The following is a 25,255-nucleotide window of genomic DNA, read 5'->3' on the forward strand; positions in this document are numbered from 1 at the left end:
GTGCGCGTGGATAAGTGGCAGGCCTTGCAGGGAGGTATTCCAGGTTAAGGTACGGTAAGCCGAGCTCGCACGTTGTCCGCCACCTTGGAATCCTCGGGAAGCGAGCCTGAACCAGCGCGAACCTTCACCATCATTAACGTAAAGGTATGTGATTGTGCACTGTTCTAAGTTGTTATTTCTCGTGAATTCGATATACTGAAATATTTGATAGCAAAGAAATTTTCGTCTTTAATGTAAATTCATACAGTCCACTTAATATTATTCCATTTCGATTTCTCGATTAAACACATGGTTTATACTATTAAAAGTTGACCTGTTGCATGAGTCTAGAATGGAAGATTCTAGCGGACTGTCTGAGTGTGTGCGCGTGAAGGAGGAGCCCGCCGAGCCAGACGCGGAGCCCGAGCACCCGCCGCCCGGCGCGGCGCCAGGTGAGTCGCCGAGTGTTGATACATAGTAAGGTGCATACACATATACGTACACACTGTAGTTAACTTATGAATACAGAATACAGAATACAGACTTTATTGGTAAATATAAACATAGTTACATTTTACACGTCATAAACTTAAAACTACTGGGTACATTATGTTTTTATCATTAAATACAAGTAATAAACAAGTATTAACATTTGTAGGTAGGTGGGTACTAGAACCTGTTGCTCAAACGGTGCTGGGTCAATTTCTCACCGGCGCACTCATAAAGTCGGCAATACGATAGTATGCCTGATCTATTAGAAGGGATTTAAGTTTCTTTTTGAATATTGCATCGCTAGTCGAGTCTTTGATGACATTAGGTACGGAGTTGTAGGCAATCGGTCCCATGACGTCAAGCGATCGTCGAGACTTAGCGAGTCGATGCTTTGGGATTTGTAATCGTGGTCGCCTTCGCGACGAGGTGTCACAATTTTTAGCGCTAGATTTGTAATTTTGTATATTTGACCTTACATACATGCACACAGTCAATATGTATACAGACGGTAACGTTAAAATTTTATGTTTTTTAAACAAAGACTGAGCAGGATAGTCAAATGGTTTTCCATCAATTATACGCAGGGCTCGTTTTTGCATCTTAAACACTCTGTCGCGATCTGCCGCTGTGCACCAGAGATCTACACCCTGCGTAAGAATCGAGTGGAAATATCCATAGTAAGCTGTTTTGGTGTTCTCTATAGACAAACTGGGCGCTATCCTGGACAGTGCGAAACACGCTGCGGCCAATTTGTCACAAGTCGCATGTATGTGTGGTGCCCACTTTAGGCCGGCGTCAATATAGAAGCCTAGGTACTTAGCCGTTTCGACTTGTGGAATTGGGGTGTTATTTAATATAATATCCAGATCGGGCTTATTTGACTTTTTTAACTGGAAGTGGACAATATTTGTTTTTTCTAGGTTTAGAAGCATGCCATTGGCAGAAAACCATTCGACCAGTTTATTCATGACGTGACAGATCCTTGATTTTAAGCCATCATAGTCATCTGCATGGACAATAACACATGTGTCATCGGCAAACATAACATATTCTTGGCCCTGGCAAGCTGACGTGATATCATTTACCAGGACCAAGAATAGGTTATTCCCACACACAGAGCCCTGAGGCACGGCGCAGTCACCTATAGACTCCATGTCAGACTTCGAGTTAAGCACGTACGTACATTGTTTACGCTCATCCAAAAATGATGCTATTATATCGAGGAAGGTACCGGTGACTCCGTAGTGAGAAAGCTTACTGAGGAGGAGCGAGTGATCTATCATCTCGAAGGCGCGCGACAAGTCACAGAAAATGGCTGCGACCTGCCTCGAGCCCTCGAGGTGTGTCATCACCCGCCCCACGACATCGCGAGCTGCATCAGTTGTCGATCGGCCCGGCTGATAGGCATACTGCTGGCTGTTCAGTAATCTATTGCGAGTAAAATGTTCCATAAGTCTATTACTCAGCAACCTTTCAAACACCTTCGAAATCACAGGCACCAATGAGATGGGTCTGTAAGACTTGGGTAAATGCAGTTCACCCTTACCCTTATAAATTGGCATAACCTTTATTAATTTTAGTATTTCGGGATATACACCAACACTAACGCATTCGTTGAATAGTGTTAGGAGTAAAGATATAACACAAGGAGGCAAACAATCCAAGATATGTGTCGACATGTCGTTTATGTCTTTAGATGTCTTACGTTTTATTTGTTTGCATACTTCGATCAATTCACTCAGGGTAAATGGAGTAAAGATAAGAGGGGAGGGAGTATTGTCTAAGTAACTATGTAGATATTTTAAGGCAGTAGGAGTGCATGGTCTCGTATTGTTTACATTTGCCTCAACATAGTACTTGTTTAACAAGGCGGCGGAGGCGGTGGCTCGGGCATCCTGACAGTCGCCTGCGGCCCTGCTAACAAGTATGTCAATCGCTCTGTTCATGTTTTTTATACTTCTGCACGTTTCGTTTGATACTATGCGCCATATACTACGCGACATATCGTGACCGCTGCTGTTTGATATTTGACTGTTTATGTGATTCTTACGTACTTTTTTTAGAAGGGACCAGTAGGAAAGTTCTAACGTATGAAGCTTCGAACGCGCCACAGAGTCATTTGGGTTTTGACTTAGTTTTACTTTAAGTTTTTTAATAATGTTTCTCTGTTTTTTCACGGTGTCATTGACCCACACATCGCAGGAGTTTTTAACAGGATGATTCCTAACAGGAAAATGTACATCGAAGTAATGCTTTAAAACATTTATAACAGATTTTGTCTTCTCATTTGGGCAGTTGCTTTTACTCAAGACTTCATCCCAATTTTGGAAATTTAGACTACGAGTGAAGTCCTGCTTATTAGAAAGTGAGAACTTTCGTTTTAAAACATGGCATTTGGATTGTAATCGGTGCTTTATATTAATACCAATAATCAATGATAAATGATCGGATAAATGCATTTCATTACAGTTAATTTTATTTATATCGGACTTAATTATATTCGAGTATGCATGGTCAATACATTTTTGAGAGGTATTTGTTATCCTGGTCGGTTTCTTTACAAGGTTTCTAAATCCATAAGACTTAATTTTGTCTAGCAACTGATTAGTAATATTACAATTTGTCAATATGTCAATATTAATGTCACCTACTATAATTACATTATTATTTTGAATAGCAATAAAATCCAATAATTGATTCAATTTATTTAAATATAACGTGATGTCACCACCGGGCGGTCTATATAAACATACTATAATGAGGTCAAGGCCGATGCACTCAATTGCACACGCTTCAAATTGCATTTCGACTGACAAGTCTGTAACTTCCTTGCGCTCCATTGTCAGGATTTCAGGTCTCGTATATACGCAAACTCCTCCACCCATTCGCGAGGATCGGCAGTAGTGGCTCCGGAGCTCATAGTTGAGTATGTTTACTGATGTTATTTGATTTGAATTAAGCCAGTGTTCAGATAAACACAATACATCTATGTTTTTAAGTAACTGTAGTTCGCTTTCCAGTTTATAGGTTTTATTAGCTAGTCGATTTATGTTTAAGTGAAGTAAGTTAACCTTGGCTCGAGGAGGCGATTTCTGTCGGGCTGCCGGCGGTGCGGGGGCGGAGGCGCCTGTCGCTGGCGGGGGTCTGGCGCTGCGACCGGTTTGACGAGCGCCCCGCTCGCCCGGCGCCTCGGCGAAACCACTCGCTAACCTCAGTCCCTGGCGGCCAGTTGTCTGGATGCATGAAATATTCGAATGTGCTGCTAGGCAATACTATTGCGAATGATGCGTAATGTTGGTGTTTGAGTGTCAGTTTAGATACGTGATAATCGTGCCCTGCGTTTTTGCTCTGCATGTAGTTCCTTAGGGAGTCAGTGGTAGTGTCCGGTTTGAAGAAGCAGGCATGGATTTTCTTCGTCCGCTCGACAGTTTGCAGGTTTTTATCTATAGGGCCGGCGCCATGGATCACAGTTCGAGTTGAGTGACGGCGTCGTTTGCGTGGTTGTGCTGTTTCCCATTGCGATACGTTTTCGGAGTCTAACACTTGAGAAGCAACATGGTTATAGTTTGTCAAAGGACTGTCTCATTTCAAATATAGACAGAGAGTATCATACTACATTGGTCTTACACCAGTACTAGCACCCAAAGGAAAAGGATGAGTAAGTATGTTTTATTAAAAAAAATAGTCTACACTCAAGGCTCATTCATTCATTTTGCAATTATTCTGCATTTAAATTGACTAAATGAATCTTTTTTATTTAGCAGTACACATCAAAGAAGAACTACAGAATGGACATCATTCAGACAGTCTGAAGGAGGCAGAGTGTGTCAAGCAAGAGACGGAGTGTGGAAATGAAGTCAATGGAGATCCGTGCTCGGACAGTGAGTGTGGTGTGAGCGAGGCAGCCATGCTGTCCGGGCTGGACAACCATGGAGTGAAGGATGAGGTTGTGCAGCCGGAGTTGGTGCCCTCACAGACAGCCTCATGCTCCGGCAGTGAGTGTGGTGTGAGCGAGGCAGCCATGCTGGCCGGCCTGTACACAGACCATGACGTCAAAGATGAGCTTGTATTGGGACAGGAGTGTCCATATCGACCTGACGTCACTCTAGTAGTTAATGATAAGTTCTGAATTGTTTTATAATGAAGTGCACACTGTATTGATATCCATGATTTGGGAAAGTAAAGTGAAATAAAAATAAGACTACATTTTAATGTCCATTGTTTCCAGGTCGGGTTGGCTCTCTGCTCCGAGATTGCTGCGTGACACTCGAACGCCTCCCACACGTTGAGGCGCTCGCCAAGCGCAAAGACACAACTCATACTGACACGGAATCGGATACCGACGAATTATACGCTAGAGAGAAAGAACCAATATGTGACCTTTGTGGTGAAAAATTCAGTCTAAAGTCAGATTTATTGAAACACGTCATGGATCATATCCACAGCCCTTCAAGCGCGGAGCAGGAAGGGAGTGGGCACAGTTATGGTGAGTTTATTCAGTTATTTGTATGGTTGCGGTCAAAATCTGAGGACACAGTAATAAGTAGCAACATAGTACCTATAGAAACACGAATACATTGACAATTTGACATGTATAAGTGCATACTATACTTATTTAAAAGGCGGGTGGAATACTTTGATGAGCGCTCGCTTACTAAAGGAATTTGGTACAGAAAACTAAGTAGGAAACAGGTAGTATCACTCCTTAGGCTTCGTTCCGGGCACATTCCATCAAACAAATTCAAGCACCTGATGAAACTTGCTGCAACACCAAACTGCTCTGAGTGCGATATAATAGAAGACGTCCACCATGTGTTGATGGAATGTGTCCGCAACGAGTCGCTGAGGAGTGACATGACATTCATCAAAACTACCAACAGGGAGTTGCAACGTCGTCCTGGCATCGCCTCTATCGGACGAGGCCAGGATGATGTGCAACCTGTACTTAAAAATAATGTAGTGGTGTAAGTAATTCTACACTACTACATTATTACTTTATCTCACTACAGGGGTGACATAGTCACTGTGTGACAAAACCCCTTTAAAATTAAGATAAAAAAAAATAAAAGGCGGGTGTTAGCGGAACGGGTTACAATTTTACAGTAGATAACCAACCGGACTAGAACAAAAACTCGATCTTCTTATTTCCTTATTTTCTACTTTTGGTGCGTCCACCAACAACTTCAACATCTGTCGCTGACGCCTCGTACATGTTACTAGGCGGTATAGCAAAGAAAGGTTTCTTTATTAATATTAATTAAAATAAATTAAATAAGCCTTTAATCCATATAAGAGACACCTGTAAAATACAGATTTAGATATTTGGTTTGTGAGATATACATTTGATTAAATTATAGAATGTCTCTTAGTGTGGTGTGTCTGTCGGCATAGGCCTCTTCCAGCTCTTTCCAGTGCTGTCTGTCCAGGGCTACTCTGGTCCAGTTGGGTCCTAGAGTAAGTTGGATGTCATCTTCCCATCTGGTTATTTGTTTTCCTTTTGTACGCTTACAGCCAAGTGGGTGCCAGTGCGTCACTTGTTTGCTCCATTTTTCCCTATTGTCACGCAGCATGTGGCCTGTCCACTTCCACTTTTGTTGGTCGATACGGTCGAGTATGTCCGTTACTTTTGTTCTTCGCCTTATTTCCTCGTTCCGGATTCTGTCCCTTAGTTTTGTACCAAGCATACTTCTCTCCATAGCACGTTGGCATTTAGTGAGTTTGTCTTTTTTAATATACCGATGTAATTTAATGACTTTGGATTATTTTTAGGCTACCTCGTCAACTGATAATTCGTTGAAACCATCTATGTGGTCTTATAACATGTTAAGACAATGTAACATTGTTTCAGCATTTGCTGGTCAATGGACGCAGGAGCATGAGCGCGCCCTGTGCCGCAAACACGCTATTCGGGACTGCTGCGTGCGCCTTGAACGCCTCCAACACCACGAGGCTCTCGCCGCCAACGACACCCAAAACATAACTCAAACTGACACGGAATCAGATACAGAGGAAGTACACACTAGAGTCGACTATGAGAAACCAACATGTGATCTTTGTGGAGAAAGTTTTGTACTGAAATCCGATTTGATGAAACATATCATGATTCATATCCATGTACCTACCACACGCCATCCACAAGCGAGTCCTGATAGGGAATCGGATACTGAAGAGAAAAACATCGATATTGACTGTGAGAATGAACCTACATGTGAATTTTGTGGCGAAGAATTTACTCTAGAATCAAATTTAATGAAACATGTTATGATCCATATGGACGTAGCTCGCACTAAACAATTGTATGAAAATTCAGAAATTCATACTTATGGGTGTGACATTTGCGGTAAAATATTTCAGCGAAAAAATAGCTTAAAGCATCATATTAAAACGCACTCAATACAGTCACAGTCTAAGGGCTTTAAATGCAATAACATAGGAGAGAAATCATACAACTGCGGAACATGTGGCAAGCGTTTCCTAGCTATAGATCTGTTGAAAATACATTTACTAATTCACACGGACATAAGACCATATCCGTGTGACGTATGTGAAACACAATTTAGATCTGGGAGTGAATTAGCAATTCATACACGGCTTCATACTGGCGAAAAACCATACCCATGCAAGATATGTGGAAAGAGTTTCGCATCTAATAGTGGGCTGAATGGACATATACGAATTCACCCTGGCTTTAGACCATATTTGTGTGACGTATGTAAAAAAGGATTTAGAACTAGGACTAGTTTAAAAATTCATACACGGATTCATAGTGGGGAAAAACCATACACATGCAAGATATGTGGAAAGAGTTTCGCATCTAAGAGTGGGCTGAATGAACATATACGAACTCACCACGGCTTGACATCATACTACTGCGGAACATGTGGAAAGCGTTTCCCAACTAGAAAACAGTTGAATAGACATTTAATAATTCACACGGACATAAGACCGTATTCGTGCGACGTCTGTGAACAACGATTTAAATTTTCGAGTTATTTAAAAATTCATATACGGATTCATGGTGACATAAGACCATATTTGTGTGAGGTATGTGAAAAACGATTTAGAACTGGGACTGATTTAAAAATTCATACACGCATTCATACTGGCGAAAAACCATACACATGCAAGATATGTGGAAAGAGTTTCGCATGTCAGAGTGGGCTGGATAGACATATACGAATTCACACCGGCATAAGACCATATTCGTGTGACGTATGTAAAAAACGCTTTGGAACTGCGTCTTGTTTAAAAGTTCATACACGGCTTCATACTGGCGAAAAGCCGTTTTCCTGTGAGATATGTAACATGCGGTATATGCGAAAACAATGTTTATTGATGCACAAATCCACCAGTCACGGATTGTGTAATTAATTTACGCGGGAGGGGTATTTTTTCTTACGAGAGGTTAGAGTTTTGATAAGATCACAATAATGCACTAAGTTAAGGTTAAACATTGATCAAGCGCGGACTGATCAAAATCATAAAAGATGAAGAAAAGTTAAAAAAAACGTCATAATTGTTTTAATTGCATGAATGTGTACAGAAAGTGTTATTTATATGCAATTAACATATACAGATATAAAAAAAATACTTGACACATTTGTCAAGCCTCAGGAAGGTATAATAATATTAAAGTTACCACAAAGTCCACCGGTGGAGGAGGCCGGAGTCGAACCGGCGTCTTCAGCTTGCACGGCTAATGTCACGGGGGCCTAGCCAAGATGACAATTGTTTGCAGAAAATGAAACAAAACGCGATCTCTCCTCCATCTGCTGCTGCTGCCTCACCTCTCCCGCATGCTGTCTTTGAATGGCTAGGCTAAGGTTGTAGAACATTTCAAGTCAACTACTGTAAAGTACATACATAATATCCTATAATATGCAATGAAATTATTCATGAAATCAAAAATATGCCAAAATAATATAAAATAGAGCAATAAAAAAAATCTTACTTGTGTTTCATTCCTCTACCTTGTACTGCCCCATGTGCATTATAATGTACACTCCGTTTCAATCTAATTATAGAACCAATCATAAACCCCAAGGTTAATAGTCCCATAGAAAATTCGAATTTCGGGCATGAATCTAGTATAACTGGAAGGGGTGAGGGTAGGGTTGCCATACGTCAGGTACGTTTTGTCCCTCAAGAAGGCACGCGAATACCACTTCTATAGGATCCTACCTTCTATGGTTGACAGACTATGCAAGATGACATAATGAATGCATAATGTAAATACCACAGACAAGAAAATTATGGAACACCAAACGATTGTTCACATTCGCGGCTCGTCTCGTGGCTCGCCGCGAGCGCGTAAGCACGTCGAGCTAATTATTACACTTTCGCCTCGTGGTCACAATAAGGTTTGTCGCCCAAAAACCACTCCCCCACGCGAGCCAGACGAGCTTGAGCCCACCGTTTACACTCGCGTCTCGTGGCACGGCTCGCATCTCGGCTCGTGGCTCGCACGAGAATGTAAACGAGTGTAAGGCATGAAGTTATATTTTTTAAACTGGAGCGAGTTGTCACTTTTTTTGCCATACTAATTTGAACCTTATCACCGAGACAGAAAGTTGTTCGTACCAGACTAGAGAAAACGGTCCACTTGAGATAGAAAAACCCGAGCCCTGTGTCTCACTCGCACATGTTGCCAATGTTAAAAAGATACCATAGTGGTAGAAATTATATCAATAAACTACTGAATTTAATTACCTTCTTATACAATTTTAGTGCTTTATTCAGATTACAGTTCTGATATCTTTTAAGTAATTTGTAAATAATTATGATGCCAATATTATTAACTGATTAAACCAAGCGCATACACAGCAAAAAAAACCTAAATTTTAGTATGGTAGAATTTGTAGTAACTTTAAATATTAATTGGTATCCCCAACTTGATAACATTTCTTCAAAACACGTGAATGCGAAATTTCTTAAAAATTGTGAAGAAATGTTGTGTTAAAGGTTGTTGGAGTGAAATAATTGCTAATTGTGGAATATTGTTTCACAAGAAAGCCACAATTATTACATTTTACTATAAAAATACAAGACAACATTGTCAAACTCATTAGGGTGACTATGATGTCGGCACGTTGTGAATCGGTCTCACAGAATTCTTATTATTAACGTAGGTAATGTAAAAGTAAGTTTAACTTAATAGGTATTATGTCTTTATTTCGGCATGTTTAATTTAAGATTTGTTATAGAATAAATTGCCAAAATTTAAAACCAAAGTGCATAACTCCTTAAATATTACAGACTCTCATTTATACATAATATTTTGTTACGGAAAAGGTGTGTCAAATTGTTTATATAATTAATATAATATATGCAATCGATTCTTTATAGATAGGATACATTTCCGTCAATAGAAAAAAGGCACCAACTTTAAAAAAACGTCATATTTGCTAAACAGATCTTCAATGACGCTTAAACTTAAAACAAGCAACAACGGTTGCACTCCGGGAGTGCCGATAGAAATGAAAACTCACCACTATGTTACCGACGCCCGGTAAAACGATACATACGTTTAGCGGAGGTATTCTATTTATTTATTATATATTATTATCATTCTCAAATAAGATCACACTTTTTCATTGACATATTTATTTACATACTGCCATGACAACGTCAAATTATTTGAACATAGGTAAAGAGTCTTGAAAAGGAGTCCGCAACATAAATGTCAAATAACATTGAGTTTTTCTTTATTGATTTAAATGCAATTTAAATTATGAGTGGCCACCTTACGGGGCTTCCGGTCACGTGATCGCCTTACGCCCCTTACGGTCACGTGATCGCCGTACGCTGTCTCGAGTTTATCATTTTTTCCTCACCTCAAAAAGTGCCCAGTGCCGCTAAAGAAGTTTTCACTTCAAAAAGCTGAAGTGGACAAAAGGGAAGCCTACCTTTATGAACATACCATGAGTGAGTGCGAAAGAGGCCGACTACAAATGAAAAAAAACCCTGACTACTTAAAATTTCACTTTATTTACAAAATGACACACCCTACTGATATATTCCATGTTATGTTATCCTAATATCCCACATACAGATGTCTTATGGTCACCCTAATTAGAACGAGATGCAGGGCTCTAGTTTGACTTCTCATGTGGACACACTTTTTGGTCAATGTACTCGATCCAGTTTATTAACTCTAAATCCGTGGTGTAAGGCCGCCTGTCTACTTTATGGCTCCTCTACACGATGGGCCAGCGCCGGCCACTCCAAGGGAAGCATTTATGCGTTAGAGGGAGCACGTGATATTGCTATCTCATTCTATTGCGTGGCTGCGTCCCTTGGAGTGGCCGGCGCTGGCCCATCGTGTAGAGGAGCCATTCATGGTTTCACTCTTTGCGTCTGCTACAAGAATAGACTGAAGCGGACTTTATGTTTTATCGCATGTTGACAATCATGTCTTAAGGCCTCTCCAAACGTAATCGTTAATCGCATGCGATTTTCGTTGGTCCTGCAAGGTCTGGAGAAGCCTTTAGTGACACTGTGAAGTTGACATTGACATTTTGTGTTTGAGGTTATGTTGATGATATAGCTCAATACTTACATCCATTGAATATAAAATTAATTAATGATATCTTGGATTTAATACGATAGTAATTTTCTAAAAAGCATTTTACATCTTATTCATTCTTTTCATAAAATATGTATTATTAATTTGATCATCGCTTGATTTGTTGTTAGTATTAAAAGTTGATGAATGTAGAATGGAAGATTCCACCGGATTGTCTGACTGTGTGCGCGTGAAGGAGGAGCCCGCCGAGCCAGAAGCGGAGCCCGAGCACCCGCCGCCCGGCGCGGCGCCAGGTGAGTCGCCGAGTGTTGGTATGTAGTAAGGTGCATACACACTGTAGTTAACTTAAGCGATGCATCATGGTTACATTAGGTAACTGACCTATTTACTGTTGCTCCACAATAGCACCTGTAATGTTGCTATCAGTCTCCTGATATATGAGCAAGATTTATTGTCGGGACTAGGTACTCAATACTCAATACTCAATATTTTATTGCAATTTCACAAAGTAATTGTACAGGTGGTAAACTTATAAGCTAGGTCTTTGTGAACCCTGTTGGGCACTGCAATATACTATTTACAATTCCAAGGAGAGGAGAATTTGTGATTAATGTAAAGTGATTAAATCTTAATATAAACAATAATTATAAGCAAATGTAAAAATAAGGATTAAATTTATGTCAAAAATACCAAAGTCAAGCCTTAACAAAAAAAAATGTAAATTTCAATGTATTTGTAATTATAGATATTATTTAATTATAATCTGTCATTAAAAAATTCGCTTAGGGTATAATATGACTTAGCTAATAGCAACTGTTTAATTTTATTTATATATATATTATAATTTTCTTCTTCTTTTATAGAGTCCGGGAGTTTATTATATATTTTAATAGACATTACTAAAGGGCCCGATGACAGTAGTTTAAGTTTACAAGGTGGTGGGATTAGTCTATTCTTGTTTCGTATCGATCGTGTAGAAGGTAGGTCCTCTCGTTTTATATATAATTCCCTATTCTTTCGAACGAACTTACACATGTCTAATATATATATAGATGTGAGGGTCAGCAGTCCAAGTTCAGAAAAATAAGGTTTGTGGCTTTCGATTTCGTCAAGTGTTTTATTTATTAAGATACGAACAAGCTTTTTCTGGAGGGTAAAAAGTAATGGAGCGTTGGTACTATTACCCCACAGAATAATTCCATAATTTAGCCAAGCATATGCATACGCGTAATATGTTGTTAGGGCTGTTTCCAAATTTGTCGTTACTTTAACCGCCCGAAGCGCATAGACGAATTGAGATATTTTTTTCCTAATTTTCTCTACATGGGATTTCCAATTCATGTGACTGTCGATATCTAAACCCAATAGTGTAGCGCTTTGCACGACTTCTAACCGAGTATTTTCGTAGGTGTAATCTATATCTAGTGGCGTTTTCTGGTATGGGTAGAATGGAATTATTTTGGTTTTCTTATAATTTATATCGAGGTTATGGTCTCTCATCCAGGAACTGATTACATTTAGGTTAGCTGTAAGTTTCTCATTGACGTCTTCAGGGTTTTGGCAAGCTGTAATTATTGACACATCATCGGCAAATAACACACAGGGATCATTTGTGACTTTGGGGAGGTCATTGATGTAAATAAGGAAAAGCAAACATCCAATAACGCTTCCTTGCGGGATAGAAGCGTTAAGAGTTTCAGAATTCGATTTTACATTTTCTATTTCTCCAGTTGCAAAATTAAAATGTTCTATCTCAACTAGTTGCTTTCTATCTTTAAGGTAAGACTTTAGCCATCCAAAAGCACTTCCGCGAATTCCTATTCCGTATATTTTATTTAATAATATGTCGTACTGTACCTTATCATATGCTTTGGTCATATCCAAAAGTATGCCAATGGCATATTGTTTCGAGTTAAGAATTTCTAAGATTTCTTGAACATACTTGAATACCGCCATGACTGTTGATCTATGCTTCCGGAATCCGTTTTGACAGTCGTTAAATATGTTATACTTTTCACAGAATGCATAGATCCGGTTACACATGGCCTTTTCGAACACTTTGGATGCTGTTGGTAACAAAGCGATTGGGCGATAATTATTTGGGTCTAACGTTGAGTTCTTTTTGTGAATAGGCTTTACAACAGCCATCTTCAACTGATCCGGAAATGATGCCTCATCAAAAGATTGATTTACTAATGAACACAGCGGATATGCAAGTTGATCAGCGCAGTATCGAAATAAAGATGGTGGAAGTTCGTCAATTCCATAACTGAATTTGTTTTTTAAATTTCTTATTATTTTAGTTATTTCGTGAACGGTTACAGGTGTAAGAAACATAGAATTTTCGATTTGCTGCTCAACGGGTCGTCCGGTGGCAGGTGTAATACCAGTATGACCTTTACCTATGGATGAAAAGAAACTATTAAATGTATCAGCTAATAATTTAGGCTCTGATATGATATTGTCACCAATTTGTAACTTGATATTGGTTTTAGTTTTTTTCGTTTTTTTGTTAGTCCGCTCATTAATTACACTCCACATCGTTTTTACTTTATTATTTGATTTTTTTATTTTATTTGCGTAATGTAGTTTCTTAGCTGTGTTTATCAATCGTTTCAAAATTTTTTCATAGTTTTTGTAGTAATTACGTAGTACTTGGTTATTTGATTTTGTTACTAATATTTTTAATAAGCGCTTGTTTTTACAAGATAATTTTATTCCTTTAGTGACCCAGTACTTTTTGTAATTACATTTTAGTTTAAGTTTCAGTTTTGGTATACATTTGTTTAAAATAGTTTTTAACGTGTGTGTAAATGCCGTATAATTATCATTTACGTTCCTATTGGGTCTTATTATTAAGGACCAATCCTGTTGGCAAAGTTCATTTTTAAAGCATTCTAAATTTTTAGAGTTAAAGAGTCTTTTTTCTGTTGTCCAAGTCATTTGTTGTTTCTGGTGTTGAGGTAAGTATACACATAAAATGGTACCGCAATGATCAGAGAATCCTAGTTCTTTGACACTAGCATGAACATTATCTTTGAAATTGGTAAAAATTAAGTCTAGGCACGTTGATGAAAATGATGGTGTATAGTGTGTAGGTTCCTTTATATGTTGACTGAATTTATACTCAAGCATATGGTTGATAAAGCGACTACTTTTCGAATTATTTTCTAAAATATTAATATTGAAGTCACCTCCTAATATTACTTTACATTTCGAATATTTACAATTAACATACCTAAGTATCTGATCTAGTCTAGTGTAAAATAAATCCTCCTCTCTCCTATTCCAATACATAACAATTATAATTGTGTTTAACTTAGACAATGAAATGGCACAAATTTCGAGCACGTATTCGATCGAAAAATTCGTGATGTCCTCCTTTGGCGTGTATTCGATGTGGTCTTTTAGTAGTATACAGACGCCTCCACCAACTCTTTTTTCGCGGCAGAACGATCCAGCCATTTGATATCCACTTAACTGGAACATACTTAGTTTATTTTTTGACAGCCAGGATTCCGAAATACAAATAGCGTCGTATGTTGAGTCATCGTGTGTAAAAGCTTCTAGTAAATGTTGCTTATTAGCTACGCTTTGAAAGTTTTGGTAGAGGATTTTGAAATTGTAGTCATTCCTTACGTCCGTTACGAAAATTACTGCTTTCTTTTACAGTTTCTTCTGCTGTGTTTAACGTTTTTTGGAGACTCTCTGTAGAAATGGTACAAGAGGGCGTCTGGCTCTCATGTGACGTCAGATCACTCCTTACACTGGTAATGGCATCTGGCGGCGGTACACTCGTAGAGTCCCGTCCGAGCGTCGTGGTTTGTATGGTAGTGCTGCTTGTTTGATATTCCTTGCCATTGACGAAAACTTTGTTATCTTTAACTACAGCGTGTAATCCCTTATTTCTTGCATCTTGCAGGGTCGCCTTTATAGTGTGCCTTTGTTGTAGTACTTCTTTGTCCATATACTCCGAGACTGCTAATCCTACCCTTTTGAGAGGTAGACTATTTCTAAGGATATATTTTACCATCCTCTTGTTTATAAAGTCGATGACAACTGGTCTTCGGTAGCCGTGTCTGCCCAAGCGGTAGGCACCATCAATGAAGCCGTTGACGTCTATACCGAAGAGATCGTAAAATATATAGCTAATACGCTGTATGAGATCTTGTTCGGATTCATTCATAGTCTCATTTAATCTGTATAGAACTATAGAGTTATGAACCTTTTTTGTCGAGCTTTCTGGTGGATTTTGTATTTTTTTGTGTAATAATTCTAATTCTGTTGTTAGAGAATAATTTTCTTTTTGTAGACTTTTGATGTTTTCGTCCAATGTGGTTATTTTTTGTTCGAGTTGTTTGTGTCCTTCCGATATAGATGCAGTATTGCGTTCGACTTTCAATTTCAAATCAGTGATTTTGGTATTAAATTCGTTGAGCAACACATGCCTAATATTTTCTGTGATAGTCCGTGTAAGGCTTTCTTTCATTTCTCCTATTTCCATTTTTAAAAGTTGTCTAAATTTATCAAATGTGATTGATTCGTTGCTAGTCCCTACAGTATGCAGCGGGGCGACTTCACTTGTTATTAAGTTGGTATTGAGTATCGAGCTGGGCGGCTGAATTGTTGGAGTGTCCGTGTATGTATCACCTAGGCTGGAGTGGCTGCTCTCGTCGCAGGACATATTAGTGATATCTAAATATTCAGTAGAAGGTCTTAAGCCCGCTGGAGATGCGGGTGTATTATCGTCGCGACGTCGCCTGGTCATATTGTCGCAAGATGGGCATTTCCAGATTTTTTTTAACTCTATACTGTGCTCCCTAAAGAAAGCCGTGGTGATATTGAGACATTTATAGTGATAATATGTTGGGCAGTTAGTGCAATTCAATAATTCTCCTCTCTCGATTTTGAGACCACAGGCGGAGCAAATCATCTTATTTAAAGTTAAGTACTTTGGTTTGTTTACTTAACGAGTATGCGACGCACGGCGGCGGTTGATGTTGTAAACACAGACAGCAGACACAGAAAGCGGGCGTTTCCAACAGAGCGCACCGTGTCGCGCTGTGCTCTCGCTGCTCTGCGGCCGAAGCGATGACTCACGCGGACGACACAGGACCCGATGTGTTTCCAGCAGCGACACACTGCGTCGCGCTGTTTAAGAGCTCCAGGGTTATATCGGTCATCTTTACAATCCAGACACTTTGAATTTACAAATATTTCTATTTATTAAAATTAAAACATTGTCCATTATGGAAGATTAGTCAGCAGTCATTTGAGTCTGCATTTGTCTGCCACTGCTTGCTCCTGATGATGCTCCTTGGTACACAGTGAAACATGTTGAGTAATTTTTGACTTTAGATAAGTTAATACATTTAATATGTATGTGTTTCATGGAAGTTTTGTTATTAAAATTGATCACTTCATGTTATGGTTAGGTTTCACTTCTTTTTTTTTCACACAGGCTCATCATTACATTTTGCATTTATTCTGTAATTGAATTGATTAAATTAATCTTTTTTTTTTAGCAGTACACATCAAAGAAGAACTACAGAATGGACATTATTCAGACAGTCTGAAGAAGGCAGAGTGTGTCAAGCAAGAGACGGAGTGTGAAAATGAAGTCAATGAAGATCCGTGCTCCGACAGTGAGTGTGGTGTGAGCGAGGTAGCCATGCTGGCTGGCCTGTACACAGACCATGACGTCAAAGATGAGCTTGTTCTGGGACAGGAGTGTCCATATCGACCTGACGTCACTCTAGTAGTTAATGGTAAGTTCTGAATTGTTTTATATGATGCCGTTTGTTTGAAGTGCTCACTATATTGATATCCATGATTTGGAAAAGTAAAGTGAAATAAAAATAAGACTATATTTTAATGTCCATTGTTGCCAGGTCGGGTTGGCTCTCTGCTCCGAGATTGTTGCGTGACACTCGAACGCCTCCCACACGTCGAGCCGCTCGCCAAGCGCAAAGACACAACTCATACTGACACGGAATCTGATACTGACGAATTATATGCTAGAGAGAAAGCACCGATATGTGATCTGTGTGGTGAAAGCTTCAGTCTAAAGTCAGATTTATTGAAACACGTCATGGATCATATCCACAGGCCTTCAAGCGCGGAGCAGGAAGGCAGTGGGCACAGTTATGGTGAGTTTATTGTGAGCGTCAGGATGGCGGATGGACCTCAGCGAATTTGAACGAAATATTTATAAACATATTGTACTTTCGGTGTACTTTAGTGTACCTTTAATAGAATCCAGTGTACTTCTCCCAGAAACGAGATATTTAACAAAAAGGGTCCACCCGCCATTCTGACGTCAGGATGGCGGGTGGACCTGTGTAATCTTGCATTATACCGCACTCCAAGTATGTAGTTATAGTGTACTTTCAGTGTACTTCTGTAAACCTTTGATAGAAATCAGTTTACTCGTCCCTAAAACGAGCTATGCTCAAACTAAGGTCCACCCGCCCACCTGATATTTATTTTATTTTATTTTTATTAAAGGTACACTAAAGTACACCGAAAGTATAATATGTTTATAAATATTTCGTTCAAATTCGCTGAGGTCCACCCGCCATACTGACGCTAGCAGTTTATTCGGTTATTTGTATAATCGCGGTCAAGATCTAAGGATGCAGTAATAATTAGCAACATAGTACCTATAAAAACACGAATACATTGACAATTTGACATGTATAAGTGCATACTATACTTATTTAAAAGGCGGGTGTTGGCGGGACGGGTTGCAATTTTACAGTAGATAACCAACCGGACTAGAACAAAAACTCGTTCTTCGTATTTCATTATTTTCTACTTTTGGTGCGTCGACCAACAACTTCAACATCTGTCGCCGATGCCTCGTACATGTTACTAGGCGGTATAGCAAAGAAAGGTTTCTTTAGTTATTTTAATATACCGATGTAATTTAATTACTCTGGGAGTATTTTAAAACTGCCTAGTCAACCTGATAATTCGTTGAAACCATCTATGTGGTCTTATAACATGTTAAGACAGTGTAACAATTTTTCAGCATTTGCTGGTCAATGGACGCAGGAGCATGAGCGCGCCCTGTGCCGCAAACACGCTATTCGGGACTGCTGCGTGCGCCTCGAACGACTCCAACACCACGAGGCTCTCGCCGCCAAAGACACCCAATACATAACTCACACTGACACTGATTCTGATACAGAGGAAGGACACACTAGAGTTGACTATGAGAAACCAACATGTGATCTTTGCGGAGAAAGTTTTGCACTGAAATCCGATTTGAAGAAACATATCATGATTCATATCCATGTACCTACCACACACCATCCACAAGCGGGTACTGATAGGGAATCGGATACTGAAGAGAAAAACATCGATATTGACTGTGAGAATGAACCTACATGTGAATTTTGTGGCGAAGAATTTGCTCTATACTCATATTTAATGAAACATGTTATGATCCATATGTACGTAACTCGTACTAAACAATTGTATGAAAATTCAGAAATTTATACTTGTGACATTTGCGATAAAATATTTCTGCGAAAAAATAACTTAATGCAACATATTATAATAACACACTCAACACAATCAAAGTCTAAGGACTTAAAATGGAATAACATAGAAGAGATATCATACAACTGCAAGACGTGTGGCAAGCGTTTCGCAGCTAAAAATCACTTGAAAAGACATTTACTAATTCACACGGACATAAGACCATATCCGTGTGACGTATGTGAAAAACGATTTAGAACTGTGAAGTGCTTAAAACAACATGCACGGATTCATAGTGACATAAGACCATATTTATGTGACGTATGTAAAAAACGATTTAGAACTGGGACTGATTTAAAAAATCATACACTGATTCATGGTGACATAAGGCCATATTTATGTGGCGTATGTAAAAAACGATTTAGAACTGTGAGTGATTTTAAAAAACATACACCGATTCATGGAGACATAAGACCATATTCGTGTGACGTATGTGAAAAACGATTTAGAACTAGGAGTAAATTAAAAATTCATACACTGATTCATGGAGACATAAGACCATATTCGTGTGACGTATGTGAAAAACGATTTAGATATTCGAGTGTTTTAAAACGTCATACACTGATTCATGGAGACATAAGACCATATTCGTGTGACGTATGTGAAAAACGATTTAGAACTGGGAGTAATTTAAAAGAGCATACACGGGTTCATAGTGGGGAAAAACCATACACATGCAAAATATGCAACAAACGGTTCACGCAACTGTCAACCTTAAGGAAACATGAATTAACACATACTGGAGTAAAGCGGTTTTCCCATGACATATGTAACAAGCGGGTTGTGCGAAAAAGAGATGTAGAGAGAGACATTGGCACTATTCATTTATTACGTAAGACTATTTAGGGAGGGGGGCGACTGGGTTTTTGAGTTTTTATGTTTTCCGAGCAAAGCTCGGTCTCCCAGATATTTCTTATAATTTGGAATAAAAAAGGTCAATACACATCAAATTGTGTAAACATATTTTCTATAATATTAATATCCAGAGAGGAAAATGAGGAAGGTGTTTGTATGGAGAAGCGGTGGTCTCGTCCCCTTTCCTCTTATCAGTTTCAAAAAGATGGCTAGTCTATCTCGCGGGCGAGATATGTCGCGCCGCTCCTGTGTTAAGCCATAAGCCCCATAAGGCTGCCGCGCGAGCCAACTCGATGCGCCCGGTATTCATTGCGCGCGGCTGCCGCGCGAGCCAATGTTCGATGGTTTGCCGCGCGATATGGAGACGGGGCTATAGAGTAATGTAAGTAAAGAAAGAGTGGTAGTTATCCTCTAGTACTCTATACATCCGTTTTCTTACCAAAGCGCGAGTTATTTCGTAGTCGACGTCTAACGTCAAATAGCGGAACTATTAGTACCGCTACTTGACACCAGATGTCACGAGTGTCGCTACTGACGAAAAATGTACTACTAAAACAATTAACAACTAATATTATAAACAGATGGAGCTGAAAATAGACTTCCAGTTAATCTGGTTATAATATTAGCTGAAAATTGTTGAGCATTAGAGTTTTCGTTCGCCGCGACATCTATTGTCAACTAGCAGTACTGATAAATTCCGCTACTTGACGCTAGATGTCGACTACCAAATAACTCGCTTTGTGGTAAGAAAACTGAAGTATGGAGTTACCACTCTTTCTTTACTTATATTACTCTATGGTTAAGCCTACAGCGCGAATTTACGCATGTCATTGCAAAGTTCACACAATCTTTTCAAAATTAATCAGTAGGTACTAACTCCTTAAAGTGATGAAGTTATGTAAAATACATAAATGTGTCATAGTCCATTGTGATAAAAGTGTGCTACGTTGGTCATTACACACGAGGCGGTATTGTGCATTTAGAAAGCCGATGTGTGTAATGACCAATGCACACGTGTTTCAACTTCAACACACTTGCGAGGAAAAAAAGAAACTTACATACATTAATCAAATTTTAATTGTTAAAACAGCCAAGTCCTGCATCTGTCACACTGCCTGCCATGCCGGCGCCCCCTCTTGCCTGCCAACCAATTTAAGAAGGCTCCCTCTCCGTTCATATTATTAGCAATAAAATTAGCTACAATCTTAACTCGATCGGTTATCATACATTACCACACTTGTGCGATAACATAATAAAAAAGCACGCGTGCGTAATATCTAGGGTTATGAGCCTAAAAGTGGTTCAATAATTTCCACGTTACGAGCAAGTGTGTTGATAAAACTATTTAGATCAATTTGTTTATTATTGAAAACTGCATGATATTTTACTACTGTCACAGTGCACGTGAATAACATGAAGTCACTAAAAGATTTTCAAAGTGTAAACGAGCGTTTCTTTTATGTTTTGCCATTTTTATATATTGTAACCTTTTCTGCAACTTTTGTGTTATTTCTTGTCAGGATCGTGAGCCCTTTTCATAGGACAGGATTGGAGAAAAAAAGTGTCCCAAAATCTCCATACATTTTTCAAACTTTCCTTTTTGTTCCGCCATACAAACGGCATGCAAACGGCTAACCGGTCCGGTGACGTGACGGTGGACGTCATCGCTGTTGCTGTGGAGTGAATTTGAGGCGGCGGCGGGTTTGTCGCCAACAATGGTAAAATAATATAAAATAGAATAGAACAATTAATAGTTATTTTCGATACAAGTGCGAAAAAGAGGAAATTCGAAACGAGTGGCGATAAATTAAAACACGACCGAAGGGAGTGTTTTAAATCGACACGAGTTGCGAATTACCTATTCGCACGTGTATCGAACAACGTTTTACAGTACATATGGCACTTTAAAGTTTCGACATACGCAGGAAAAGTGCTATTTTACGCACTAGTGCGGAAAAGTAGCCCCATATGTACTGTAAAAAATATTACTTGCGTTTCATTCCTCAACCTTATACTGCCCAATGTGCATTATATTATAATGTACACCCCGTCCCGTTTCAATCTAATCAGAACCAATCAAACCCTGAGGTTATAGTCCCATAGAAAATTTGAATTTCGGGGCTTTTTCTACTGACAAAGTGGTTTGACAGACTATGCAAGATGACAGCTATGCTTTTTTACAAATGAAAATACCACAGAAAATAAAATTATGGAAAATAAACAACGATTTGTCATGCACACGGTAGATAAAACTGCGCAAATCGGACTGCACAGATTAATCGCTACGATTTATAGTTACATGTGTAGCCGGCATTATGGCCGCCTGCCCTACACTACAATAAGATTGGAGCCTTGAAGCAGCATTTAATGTTTATCTATCGCATGTTGACAATCATGTCTTAAGGCCTCTCCAAACGTAATCTACAATCTCGTGCGATTTTCGTTGATCCTAAATTATCTAAAATCGCATACAATTTGTTGCAGGGTCTATAGAAGCCTTTAGTGACAGTGAAGATGACATTGACATTTTGTGTTTGAGGTTATGTTGATATACTTATTACCAATGACGTATAAAAGAGTGGACTCGGCATATTGTTCTATACATGCAATCAGTTATACAAATACCAAGCATTTCGATGCAGAATAAGTAAAAATTATGTTGTCACTTTCTAACCAATATATTTTCCCTTATGTGGAAAAGGATAACAATACTTCAGTGCGTTCTGCTATGGCAACATTTTTCATTTGATGGTCACGTGACATGCCTACTGTGGCCGGTCCGCCATATTCAGTTCACGTTTTCCAAGGTACATGAAGCGTCAAAGTGTTCTGTTATTAAAATAAAATATTGGATATTCGGAAATTTTGCGAATATTTCTGTTTAATAATGTGGTGTAGTGGTTAAGGACAAGAAAGGACATAATCCCTAAGTGCAGTTTTGTTGGACGTGGCTCAAGAAAAAAGGAAAACCGGAAAAGTTTGTCGTTGCACCGGTATGTTTACATTTTAACTGAAATATTTCTTATTTCATAGATGACTGCCTTCTTATGGTGTGTATTTAGTTAATAACTAGCCAATAAATACTATTTGCGATATATTGGAATAAATTAAGGATTTATTTTCGATATTTTCGTACTATAGAAATTAGTACATTTGACAGCTAGTGATGTACTTTTATATCGAATTTAAGAAAAGTTTGGGGAAGAATCTTAACATGTATTTGGAAGATTTTGTATGTAAATTTATATTTTCAATTAATTATCAAAAATTGGACCAATCTCATTTTACGACGGACGATATCCCTTCGCGCCTACATTTTTCAAATTTGCCGCCTTTTTCTACTGAAAAGATCTGGTTGACCAAGTATTTATGTATATACTTAAAACCTGTATCCTGAAAGCGGTTGTACTGAGGGAAAGTAAGTAATCATATATTATATAATATTTTTGTTTTTTCAGGTTACCGAAATCTGAACTGAATGTACGAGAAATGGTTAGAAACCATTGGAACAGAAAATATAAGGCAAAACACAAACTCTTGCTGATGAAAAGTGTAATTCAAACTTACCTTGATGTACGTTTCCAATATTATAGAAAAAACAAACGGAAAAAGAATCTTTCTGGAACTACCTGAACAAAGTTGTACTATTCCGAATCAGAAATGAATAAAGAATATTTTTGTGTATGAATGTTGTTTTATTCTACATATGAAGAATGATCTTCTTATGTTATATTTAACTAATAACGGTACCCTAGTTCACAATACCGCTAATTATAAATGGTCAAGCAGATCTTGTCAGTAAAAAAAGGCGTCAAATTTCAAAAATATAGGCGCGAAGGGATATCATCCCATAGAAAATTTGAATTTTGCGCCTTTTTCTACCGACAAGACTTGCCTGACCATCTATGCATTTATATTAATAATTAAATTGCAACTTTGTGATATCTGCACTATCGTCTTAATTAATCGTAATTAGTACGATTATGAACTAGAGTAGGTATCGATAATGCAAACGGCCGTCATAAAGACTCATAAGCCAACAAATAGCGTTCTCTCAATTATATGGTATCTTAAGTTTCACGCCAACATCAACATTTTTTCTGCTTTGCCTTAAGGCAACCTTAGGGCATAAGGTGGACTGGTAGAGAATGGAAAAGAAGAGAATGAAAATGGAAATAAGTGGATCTAATAGGTTTATGTGTTTAAAATGATGACAACTTAGTTTATCGATATCCTTGTCAAATATCAACTTGTCTTCCCAGCACTACAGACCGCCATGTTCAGTTCTCGGCAATATGGCGCCGGCCACACTTTTTTTGTAGGTATGTCGCTTCCATATGATTCTTTTTTCATTGCTTATTACTTACATACAGCAAATATGAAATAAATTCATGGTATCTTGTATTTAATACAATAGTAATTTCCCAGAACGCTATTCATTTTATAATTTATTCATACTTTTCAAATATATAATATTATTAACTTGAAAAGTATTATTAATTTGATCATCGCATTAGTCCGTTGTTGTTGTTACATGGTTGTTACTATTAAAAGTTGACCGTTGCATGAGTCTAGAATGGAAGATTCCAGCGGACTGTCTGAGTGTGTGCGCGTGAAGGAGGAGCCCGCCGAGCCAGAAGCGGAGCCCGAGCACCCGCCGCCCGGCGCGGCGCGAGGTGAGTCGCCGAGTGTTGGTATATAGTAAGGTGCATACACACCGTAGTTAACTTAAGCGATGCCACATGGTTACTGGAATGTATTAAGTAAAACGCAAGCTGGGCACTAACTGACTTTATTATATAACTACCCGACATATTACAATTGTTGGCATACCCTACACATCCCACCACCAAATCAAGACATAGTCCTTTAAGAATCACTAATTTAATTAACCTCTAATAATTTTTTATATAAATAACAATATTTACCCTATATACCCCTCCCATCACTGGAAGACAAATCGAATGAAAAAAAGTAGGTACATGATAATATTCATACACTTCGATTGATATACCTAGGAAAAGCCTTAAATTTCCGTGAACGTCCGTTAAATGTTGTAATTAATTACCTTATTGTACCTAACTCAAGTATTGTGTTTTAAACGTCGAACCCAGAAAATAAGGCTTGTGCTAAATATCTTAACAAAAAAAAACTTATTTGTTATAGAATTATACTAAAGACTAATGTAATGCATTTTTTTATCCTTAACTTAATTAAACCTTAAGTTCGATCAGGCTCCATTATAGTAAGCTTTTTATTAGCCCTACGTTGGGCCCGAATGCTTCGAGCGGAAGTGGCTGTGAGCCCTGCGTGGTGCTCGTCATTGTCTTCACCCGGCAACCTGTCAGTGTCTACCGCGTCCCCGTACTCGTAGTCAGACTCGGCATCTGACTCTTCGGCTGACTTGGTGAAATCAGCTGCGCTTTCCCTATTAGTCTCCTCACCAACCCCTGCAGACTCGCCAGCCACCTCCGTCACCGATCCCCCACCGGCGCCATCCGTCTCGCCAGAGTTGGCGTCCGCCGGCAACATACTCGCGCGCGACAAGGAGAACCTAGAAGTATTACTATTATCCCTTAACGGAATAATTTGGTCTTGGTGCCGCCGCCAAATCGCACCGTTTCCGATGTCCACTTTATACGATACTGGACCCGTGGTCGCCGTAATCTGGCCCTCAGACCATTTTTCGCCCCTTTTAGAATAATCACGCGCCAGCACAGGTTGCCCCACGTGAAACCGCCGGTACTGGCCGCCGGCCGCCGCGACCTGCTTGCTCTGCGCAGCGTGCGCCGCGGCCGCGGGGTCGGGGCGTAGCGCGTCGAGGCGCCCGCGCAACCGCCGCCCGAGTAGTGCCACGGC

At 39.1% G+C, this 25,255-nt stretch overlaps 2 protein-coding genes across 2 annotated transcripts; both read left to right on the forward strand.

The window, feature by feature from the left end:
- Window positions 1-331: 331 nt before the first annotated feature.
- Window positions 332-8,799, forward strand: LOC134659072 (zinc finger protein OZF-like). Its single transcript, XM_063514678.1, has 6 exons — window positions 332-431; window positions 4,236-4,466; window positions 4,700-4,957; window positions 6,320-6,483; window positions 7,108-7,683; window positions 8,713-8,799. Exons 1-6 carry the CDS (start codon window positions 332-334, stop codon window positions 8,797-8,799), a joined length of 1,416 nt encoding a protein of 471 aa, XP_063370748.1.
- A 2,390-nt stretch (window positions 8,800-11,189) lies between these two features.
- Window positions 11,190-19,387, forward strand: LOC134659073 (zinc finger protein 454-like). The gene is made up of 5 exons (XM_063514679.1): window positions 11,190-11,289; window positions 16,522-16,764; window positions 16,888-17,145; window positions 18,030-18,371; window positions 18,657-19,387. Exons 1-5 carry the CDS (start codon window positions 11,190-11,192, stop codon window positions 19,385-19,387), a joined length of 1,674 nt encoding a protein of 557 aa, XP_063370749.1.
- The last annotated feature ends 5,868 nt before the right edge of the window (window positions 19,388-25,255 follow it).

Source organism: Cydia amplana, chromosome 24 (genome assembly GCF_948474715.1).
Source record: "Cydia amplana chromosome 24, ilCydAmpl1.1, whole genome shotgun sequence".
NCBI lineage: Eukaryota > Metazoa > Arthropoda > Insecta > Lepidoptera > Tortricidae > Cydia > Cydia amplana.

Coding starts and splice junctions, on each gene's coding strand:
- LOC134659073 (XM_063514679.1), top strand. CDS start 11,190: ATGGAAGATTCCACCGGATTGTCTGACTGTGTGCGCGTGAAGGAGGAG. Junction 16,765..16,887: donor CGTCACTCTAGTAGTTAATG/GTAAGTTCTGAA, acceptor CATTGTTGCCAG/GTCGGGTTGGCTCTCTGCTC. Junction 17,146..18,029: donor AGGCAGTGGGCACAGTTATG/GTGAGTTTATTG, acceptor ACAATTTTTCAG/CATTTGCTGGTCAATGGACG.
- LOC134659072 (XM_063514678.1), top strand. CDS start 332: ATGGAAGATTCTAGCGGACTGTCTGAGTGTGTGCGCGTGAAGGAGGAG. Junction 4,958..6,319: donor AGGGAGTGGGCACAGTTATG/GTGAGTTTATTC, acceptor ACATTGTTTCAG/CATTTGCTGGTCAATGGACG. Junction 6,484..7,107: donor CGGAATCAGATACAGAGGAA/GTACACACTAGA, acceptor ATATGTGGAAAG/AGTTTCGCATCTAATAGTGG.